The 9,427-nt window shown below is 49.1% G+C and overlaps 1 protein-coding gene across 1 annotated transcript; it reads left to right on the top strand.

The window, feature by feature from the left end:
* The first annotated feature begins 3,981 nt into the window (after window positions 1–3,981).
* On the top strand, window positions 3,982–8,550 carry LOC119802653 (NADH dehydrogenase [ubiquinone] 1 subunit C2-like). Its single transcript, XM_038313712.1, has 3 exons — window positions 3,982–4,287; window positions 7,678–7,821; window positions 8,384–8,550. The coding sequence occupies exons 1-3, from the start codon at window positions 4,119–4,121 to the stop codon at window positions 8,431–8,433; spliced, it is 363 nt and encodes a 120-aa protein (XP_038169640.1). The 5' UTR covers window positions 3,982–4,118; the 3' UTR covers window positions 8,434–8,550.
* Window positions 8,551–9,427: the final 877 nt, after the last annotated feature.

A 9,427-nucleotide genomic window follows, 5' to 3' on the forward strand; every position in this document is an offset into this window, starting at 1 on the left:
GGAGTCTAAACACCAGAAGAGGGTGTTGAGTCCCCTGGAACTGGAGTTACAGGTTGTGTGGTGGTGGCTCCATGGCATCTCTCTGACTCCAACCTCCTTTCTCCCAGCATTCAGCCTAGCTTTCCTGCCTAGTTCTGTTCTTCCCTGACATAGGCTCAGAGAAGTTCTTTATTCATTAGCCAATAAAAGCAACACACAGACAGAAGGATCTCCCACACCAGTCTGGAAGCTGGGAACCAAACTTTGGTCCAAGAGCAGCTGTTGTCCCTACCCATATCATGTCCCCTTTTCTCCCTTTTCTTGAGACTATAGACACTTTGTCTAGGGTCTCAGTTTCCTACCATGTGCCACACATTCCAATTCAGCCCGCCCTAGCTGACACAGGTATACATGGTATTTACCCGTTAGCCACTGCAGACCCAAGAAAGCCCACAGCCAGTGTCATCGTGGGGTGTGGTCCAGTCATCCCGTCTGTTGTCTGTGGGGATTGTGCGGAGGGAAAGGAAAGCGTACGCTAGCTCCCCCGTCCCCCGTCCCCCGTGCACCGTGTCCAGGCCCAGCCTCACATGGTGTTTTGTGTGTGTGTGTGTGTGTGTGTGAACATTAAACCTAGCACAGCACGCTGATTAAAGAGAGTCATACAGCCTGCTTGGAAAGCAAGCTCTCGTTCTGTGTGTTCACGTGTAAGTGTGTGCACACCATGGCACCCACCTACGTAAGTCTGGGATAACACAGGGGAATCGGTTCTTCCCTTTGACCAAGTGGGTACTATGGTTGAATTCTGGTTACATAGTGGCAAGCACCTTAACTCACTGAGCTGTTGGACATTATGTAACCGTTCTTTACCATGGTGTCTTTATCTCTAAAATGATTACCGGTTGCTGTTTATGCGTTCTCTACTCCCCTCTGAGAACATGGGTCTGCTACCATGAATAGCTGTAATATTTGAGTGTGTTTACCTGTTTCCTCAAATCACACATAGGGGTCTAGATTTTTGGCACAGGTCCCAACAGTTAGAGGCCAGAGGATCGGGAGTTAAAAGACATCCTTGGCTACATAATGAGGTTGAGGCCAGCCTCTGTGAAAATCTCGACTAAAATAGAACAGCAAAGTAGAGCCACCAAGATGACAGTAAAGGTGTCTGCCACAAACCCTGTCACTCAGGTTCTGTCCCCAGAACTCATGGGAGGCAAGAACTGACCCCTGAAGTTTTTCTCTGACCTCTATGTGTGCCGTGTGACCCCACACACATACACACAGTAAACAAATATAGTTTAGAAACAGGCATGGTGGCCTTTAATCCCAGCGCTGGGAGGCAGAGGCAGGAGCATCTCTGAATTTGACACCAGGCCAAGGCTACATAGGAAGACTTTATCTCAAGAAAACACAAGCAACAGCAAACTACTATAAGCTAACACCTAGTGTTCCGCCATGTTTTTGCCAGCCACCAAACCATTGAGAAAATCTAAAGCTAAAAGTGAGTCTATTTCTCTTTGAGGCAGGGTCCTGTCTCAAAGCCTGTTCCTTGGCTGTCCTGGGACTCACTATGTAAACCAGGCTGGCCTCAAACTCACAGAGTTCCTCCTGCCTCTGCCTCCTGGTGCTGGGATTAAAGGCATGCGCCACCTTTAACTCCTTTGTGTTTCATGTATGTATGTGTGTGTGCGCGCTGCCATGCCTGGCATCAAATTCAACGAGTTAATTTCGATGCCGGTGCAAATTAAATTACGATTTATAGACTGTCACTCTGAACGTGACGGGATGGCAGAATGAGAATGCCCACCTGGTGTGGGGATTTCCTGAGCAGCGCAAACTTCTCCACACTAGCAGGGTAGCTCAGTGGGCAAGAGTGTTTGCCACTAAGCCTGAAGGTCTGAGTTCCATCCCTGGGATGGAAGGAGGTAAACTCTTACGAATTGTCTTCTGGCATTCACACCTACACATATCCACAAAAATAAAATGTAATTTTAGAAAAACAATCTGGGCATGGCAGAAGAGGCAAGTGGGTCTCTGTGAGTTCAGGGACTCAAGAAAATGTTAGTGGTGTGGCAGGGCCGGGGGAGGCAGTAAAATGATGGCTTAGCAGTTAGAAGTGTATGCTGCTCTTCCAGGGTTCAAATCCCAGCACAACCACCTGCCATCCTAGCTCAAGAGAACCTGATGCCCTTCCTGCCTCAGTATAGGCCTGTGCACAGACATCCCCCTCCACACACCCACACACCAGAAACACAATGTAAAAATAAAGTAACTTAGAGCTGAGTGTTGTGGCATGTGACTGCAATCTCAACACTTGAGAGTTAGAGTCAGGAAGGTTCGGAATTCAAAGTCATCTTCAACTACATGACAAGTATGAAGCCATCTTGGGAAATGGGAACCTGTCTCAAAAAACACAAAAAGAAAACTTGAGTCCGTGCAGGTGTCACACCTCGTTTATGTGGTGCTTGGGGTTGAACCCGGGCCTTATCCGTGCTCAGCAAGCCCTCTTACCAGCTGAACTACATCTCCAGCCCTACTGGTATATTTATTTCTCTTATCCAAAGAGCTCTGTGGTAGCGACTCTTTCTCTGTATTGCCAGCGCCCAAGTAACAACACGGAGACTTATCATTAATTATGAAAGCTTGGCCTTAACTTAGGCTTATCCCACTAGCTCCTATAACTTAAATTCACCCATTTATTTTAATCGGCGTTCTGTCACATGGCTAGTTATCCTCTCTGTACTGCTCATGCTGCTTTCTGAGTCTGGCTGGCAACCCTGCCTTTCCTCTTCCCTGAGGCCTCTCTGTCCCCACCTGACCTCTTCCTGCCTAGCTATTGGCCATTCAGCTCCTTATTAACCACAGTGACACATCTTCACACAGTGGAAAGGAACATTCTGCAACACTCTGAACAGGTTTACCAGGTACACTGTGTAGGTTTACAGATGGAAGGGGGAAGTGTTGGGAGATTCTAATGGATAAAGGATCCGTATTCATACACACAGGGAGCGTGGACTCCAGACATGGTTCATTGTGCATTTTATTTATTTAGACTGGAGAGATGGCTTGGTGGTTGAGAGACCATATTGTTTTTCTAGAAGCTTTCTCTGTGTAACTGCTCTGGCTGTCCTGAAACTTGTAGACCAGGCTGGCCTCGAACTCCCAGAGCACTGCCTGTTGGGATTAAAAGGCGTGCACCACCACCACCACCGGCTAGCACTCGGGTCTTTGATGCATATATATTTGTACTGACCTGTGGTTTAGTGAGCAGTCTTCTGGATAAAATGCAGAATGTCACCAATGAATGGACAGGACACGAAAACATTTTAATTCAGTATCAGGAAACAGCCCTTTTTCTAGGAAAGTGAGCAGAGACGGGGTAATCTGACAGGCAATCATCTCACCACGTTAGAGCTTCCTTCTTTCTTTCACTCCTTACTCCTTAAGGGAACCGCCCCCTCAGCCATGTACATAGACCTGAAGGCCCAGAGGGAATCATTTAGCAGATTATCACCAGAACTGAATCTCAAGAATAGGTTAAATGATCCACTCCGGGCCTTTGCAGAATGCTTTGTTGCTGACCGTACCTTAATTTTAGACTTTGGAGGGTGTAACTGCAAATGAACCCCAGAAAGCTAGCTTTAATGGAATTCAATAAATTAACTATCCATCGCGATCACTTGTGGGTGTTGAGTGTTGAATGCAAAGATAATCTTTACTGAAGAACTATGGGCGGGGGAGGGGGCGGGAGGGGGGGAACAGGTGAGGGAGAACGGGGGAAATTTTTTCCTATGTGAGAACTGGGCAAAAATAAATAAATATCAATGTCTCCTAGTCTTTGCCCGCTTTGGGTCATTTTCTGTACCCCTGGACTGGATCCATCTGGCCTCCCAAGCTCTCTCACTCCAACCTTAGGGCGAGCCTTCGCGTCTCGTGGGCCACTTAGTAGCCCGGAACCTCGCGTGCTGCTGCTCCTACGGCTGCACGCGCGGGGGAAGTTTTTGGGCGCTGCACCGCCGTCCGCTCTGCCCTTCAACCCGGAGCTCGGAGGAGGACGGTACGGGTCGCGGCGGTCGGTGCCGTGGTTTCTCTCCGAGCCGGGAGTCTTTGAGGTCAAGACCTCACGTGGAACCGGCATCAATATGATGAACGGCCGGCCGGGCCACGAGCCCTTGACATTCCTGCCGGATGAGGCCCGGAGCTTGCCCCCGCCCAAGCTGAACGACCCGCGCCTTGTCTACATCGGCTTCCTGGGCTACTGCGCCGGCCTGCTGAATAACGCGCTGCAGAGGCGGCCTGTGTTTAAAGCAGGTGAGGGCTGCGTGCACGGGAGCCGCCCGGAGGAAGGGCGCGGGCTGCCCGCCGTGGTCCCCCCACTCCACCCCGGATCCCTGCTCTCCCGGGCCGGGCGCCTCCCGGAGCTCCTCCGAACCGAACCGAGTGCGGCGCTGCGGGAAACTCTAGATCCCACCGTTAGCTCGCGCTCTAGCTCGTGCTACTCGGTCGCGCACTCCGGGGCTCGCGCTGCTGTCACTCGGATGGGTGTGATAGCAATAGGTGTCTGATACAAAATAGAGACATGCGAAAGTAGTGCCGCTGACGGGGACCCGGAACCCAAGATCGGTCTAAGCAAGATCGCCTTGCCCACGGTCACGTGGCTAGTCAAAGGGGCGGAGCTTGCGTTAGTGTGTGTTCAGAACCTGAGCTTCACAGACTTGAAGCCCGGAAGAACAATCTATGGATCCTGTGAAAATGCTGGTTTGATTCCTAAGGTCTGGGGAAGGGGCTAATGTGTGCAGACTCCCAGACGCTACTGCTGCTGCTGTTCTGGGAGCAACAACCTACTGAACAGGGGACTGTCACTAAACTAGCAAGCCTTCTAGTATGTCACTGGCTTCCTGTCAAGATTGATTATAGCTGACAGAATAGCTATGCTATGAACTGTAGAATTCCAAAGACAGAAAAGGAAAGAAAGAAACTAACTCTGGGTGCCTTTGAACTTTGTTGTATTATTTGTGTGTGGATACGTAAGGGGCAGATGACAGCCTGAGGGAATTGGTTTTCTCCCGCTACTGTGTGAGTCCTGAAGCTTGAACTCGGCTTCTCAGGCTTGGTAGCAAGTGCCCTTATCCACTTCACTAACTGTGAACTTAACTTTGAATATCAGGCGAAGTTAAAAGAGCTCTAGCTAGGCCTGGGGAGGAGGTGCAAGGACTTCTGAAAGCGGGTGCATTCTATTGCTTCATGTGTGAGATTAGGATAATGAGCTGCATTTAGTCAGGTTTGTGAGCAATATAAACCATCAGTTAGAGCTAAGGACCACGGTTACAAGAAAGCTAACGAAATGGCTCCAGCCACTAGGAATCATCCCAGTTAGGCATCTTTGTGTTAGGCTTGGAGGTCCGCATGTTTGTACTGCTAGAGAAATCTCTATCTCTCTCACACCACATTCATCTAAGCCTGTCACTTGGGATCTATGTGGTTTTATTCCATTGTTTTCTGTCTGTGTCCCTTCGGCAGGTCATGTGGCCAGTCTACAGGTTTTCTCATCTAACAAATGAGAATAACGGAGCTTCGTGTGTTTGTTGCGGCAGCTCAGTGAGTCCTGTAGATAAGGTGTGTGACACACAAAAGGTGCTGAGTGAGAAGGAAGTGGCTAAATGTTCTCTGTGCCAGACGCTGGGGCACGAACTGAGTAGATGGGGTGAAGAACTAACTGCCCTTAAGAAGCAAGTCAGAGCCGGGCAGTGGTGGTGCACGCCTTTAATCCCAGCACTCGGGAGGCAGAGGCAGGTGGATCTCTGTGAGTTCACGGCCAGCCTGGTCTACAGAGAGTTCCAGGACAGTCAGGACTCTTACACAGAGAAATCCTGTCTTGAAACTGACCAAACAAACAAACAAAATACCTTATTGATAACCACTTCAAGTTAGTTGGTAATTACATCTCTTAAAATTAAATGTTTATTGATTTTTAGGTTAACATTGGTAGTGTATCATATGCAAATAGCACAATGACTTCCAGGTTTAGTCTCATCAAATGGAAGAAAGGAAAAGCAATTGTGGGGAAAATCTACAGAGAGAAAGGAAGCTGGAGAAGTAAGGCCAAGCCATGCCTTGAGTTCCGGCCTCAGTATATAAAACGTGTGTAAGGGCTTCTCCCAAGTATGGGCCACTGTGTAGCCCAGCGGCACATTGGAGAGCTCAGAGCACTGGCTTACCTTGGCTCAGAGAACCAGTTTGGGGAATTAGTTGCTGTTTGAAGCAGAAGAACCTGGAACCAGCCTGGCAGTGGTGGTGCAACATTTAATCCCAATAAAATAAATAAAAATATATTTAAACAATATTTATATGTGTGTAAGCATATATGTATGTGCACCACATGCATGCAATAGCCTGTGCAGGTCAAAAGAGGGTGCTGGATCCTCTGGAACTCAAGTTACAGGCATTTGTGAACCACCATGTGAATGCTGGAAACCAAACCCAGGCCCTCTGGAAGAGCAGTCAGTGCTCTTAACAGCTGAGCCGCTTCTCCTGCCCCACAAGATATTCTTACGGCCTAGAACTGCAGAGTCCAGGTACTTCTGTTGCTGTTTCAAGACTGGGTTTCTTTGTGTAGTCCTGGAACTTTGTGTAGACCAGGCTGGCCTCGAACTCACAGAGATCCGCCTGCCTCTGCCTCCCGAGTGCTGGGATTAAAGGCGTGCGCCACCACCGCCCGGCTAGATTTATTGTTTTTTTATGTGCATTGGTGTTTTACCCACGTGTAAATGTGTGAAGGTGCCAGATCCCTTCAGCTGGAGTCACAGACAGTTGTGAGCTGCCATGTGGGTGCTGGGAATTGAGTGAGCGCCCTTAACTGCTGGGTCATCTCTCCAGCCCTTAGGGTTTCTGTCACTGTGACGAGACACCATGATCACAGTAAGTCTTATAAAGGAAACCATCTAAGTGGGGCTGGCTCGCAGTCCAGAGGTTTAGTCCATTGTCATCATGGTGAGAAGCACAGTGGCGCTCAGGCAGACGACGGTGCCAGAGAGGTAGCTGCAGGTCCTGCCTCCAGATCAAAGGCAACAGGAAGATGGCCACACTGGGCCTGGCTTGAGCGTCTGAGACCTCAGAGCCCACTCACCCCAAGTAGTGACACACCTCCTCCCCCAAAACCACATCTGCTCCAACAAGGCCACAAGTCCAAATAGTGCCACATTCTGTGGGCCGATGGGGACCATTTTCTTTCAAACCAGCACATCCTTTGAACCCCCACAAGCTGGGAAGCCACAGTGGAGAAGTTGGTGTCTGAGGCTATAGCATGATGATGCAGTTGCTGGGCACTGCAGTAGCCGGAGCATGTGCGCCACAGACGAGGGAGGGAGGGGTCAAAGGTGACCAGGTGAACACTGGATCAGAGCCGGGGGCTCCTGCCTGCAAGGGGTAAGGTCCCTGGAGGAGAAGTTTACCAGGTGGAATTGATGGGCTTCGAGATCTGGGTGTGGGAAAGAGGCTACAGATGGAAGCGTACTCTACGCTGGTGAACAGCCCTGCAGCTCTCCGAGAGACAGAGGAAAGAACTAAGGTGCCAGTTCCAGTCTGAGCCGCATGAGACCCTGCTGGGTGGGTGGGGCAGGAGGCATGTTCCCCGGGGTGCAGCGTAAAAATGAAATCCTTTGTGCTCTGACTGACTGTTGCGTTGGGGTCTGTCAATTACAGGCTTGCACCGCCAGCTTCTGTACGTTACTTCCTTTTACTTTGTCGGATATTATTTTCTAAAACGCCAAGAGTATTTGTACGCCCTGAAGGACCGTGACATGTTTGGGTATATCAAACTGCATCCAGAAGATTTTCCTGAGAAAGGTATTTCATGTAAACCTCTTTGTTCGCTTTGTATTTTTCCTGGGTTAATGTTGTCCATGTCCATGGCTTCAGGTACTGTCTAGTTGTGTGGACTCCACACATTCTGTAGTAGACCAGACTCCCTTGGGTCCATAGGAAATGTCTTTATAAGAACATATCCGTCACCACCTCGTCACATCCAAGGCCTCCCCTCTTCTTAGTTACTTACATCGTCGTCGTTGTCGTTGTTATTATCATCATCATCATCATCATCATCATCATTATTATTATTATTATTATTTGGATGTTTTGCCCACGTGTGTGTGTGCACACAGAAGAGGCCAGAAGAGAATGCTGGGTCCCCTGGCACTGGAGTCACAGATAGTAGCGAGCAGCCTGTGCTCCTAGCTGCTGCGCTTTCTCTCCAGACCCTAATCTTTGTTTCTTTTGTGAATTCTGAGGAATAAGCCTGGGGCCTCACACACGCAGCAAGTGCTCCACTCCTGAGCCACATCGCTAGCCCAAGAAGTTGAATTTCTTTTAAGTATAACTTAAGAATAACTGTGGTGTGCTTCCTTCACAGAGAGAAAGACATACGGTGAGATTCTGGAGGTGTTCCATCCAGTGCGCTGATGTCTGCAGAGGCTCCAGTTCACCCCAGCCTGAGTGGTTTCCCAATTTTATGGAATATCTTTCTGTGACAGTTGACATTTAGGTTAATCAGTGTAATTAAAATAGTTATTATAAGCACTCTGCTCTTTTGCTGCTTTCTGTTTGTGTGTGTGTGTGTGTGTGTGTGCGTGCATGCGTGCAGGTTTGTACACTTGGATATCCAAGGCAGCCAGAAGAGGGTGTCCATTGCCTTGGAACTGAAGTTAATAGAAGTGGTTGTGAGTTGGAGCTGCCCCTGGCAAGAGCAGTACACATTCTTAACTGCTGAGCCATCTCTCCAGCAAGGTTCCTTTTAAAAATTTCTTATGCTTTAGCTGGATGTGGTGGTGCACACCCTTAATCCCAACACTGGGGAGGTAGAGGCAGGTAGATCTCCTTGAGATTTTGGCCAGCCTGATTTACATAGCAAGTTCTAGGTCAGCCAGGGTTACATTGTGAGATCCTGTTTCAAAAAAACAACCAAAAATAAATAAATGAATATTTGGTTGGTTGTTTTGGAGCTGAGTCTGCTATGACCAGCTGGCCTTGAACTTACTATGTACCTGAGAATGACCTGAACCCCTGATCCGCCAGCCCTCACCCCCTGAGTTTGGAGGTTTCAGGTGTGTACTACCATACTCATCGTGGGACAGAATCTTGCTGTGTAGGTCAGGCTGACCTCAAAGCTGCACTTCAGCCTCCCAAGTGCTAGGATGATAGGTGTTTGCCAGCTCTAACCCCGACTTCTGAATCCTTGTTTGTTTCAATTTTCATTTATTTTTTCTCAAAAATACATCCCAGCCACAGCTTCCTCTCCCTCAACTCCTCCCAGCCCCCACACCTGCCCTTTCCCCTAGATCCACCCCTTCTCTCCCTCATCTCCCAAATAAGAGCAGGCTTTGACTGGGCAGTGGTGCCGCATGCCTTTAATCCCAGCACTCGGGAGGCAGAGGCAGGTGGATCTCTGTGAGTTTGA

The sequence above is a fragment of the Arvicola amphibius genome, chromosome 12, assembly GCF_903992535.2.
Source record: "Arvicola amphibius chromosome 12, mArvAmp1.2, whole genome shotgun sequence".
Taxonomy (NCBI): Eukaryota; Metazoa; Chordata; class Mammalia; order Rodentia; family Cricetidae; genus Arvicola; species Arvicola amphibius.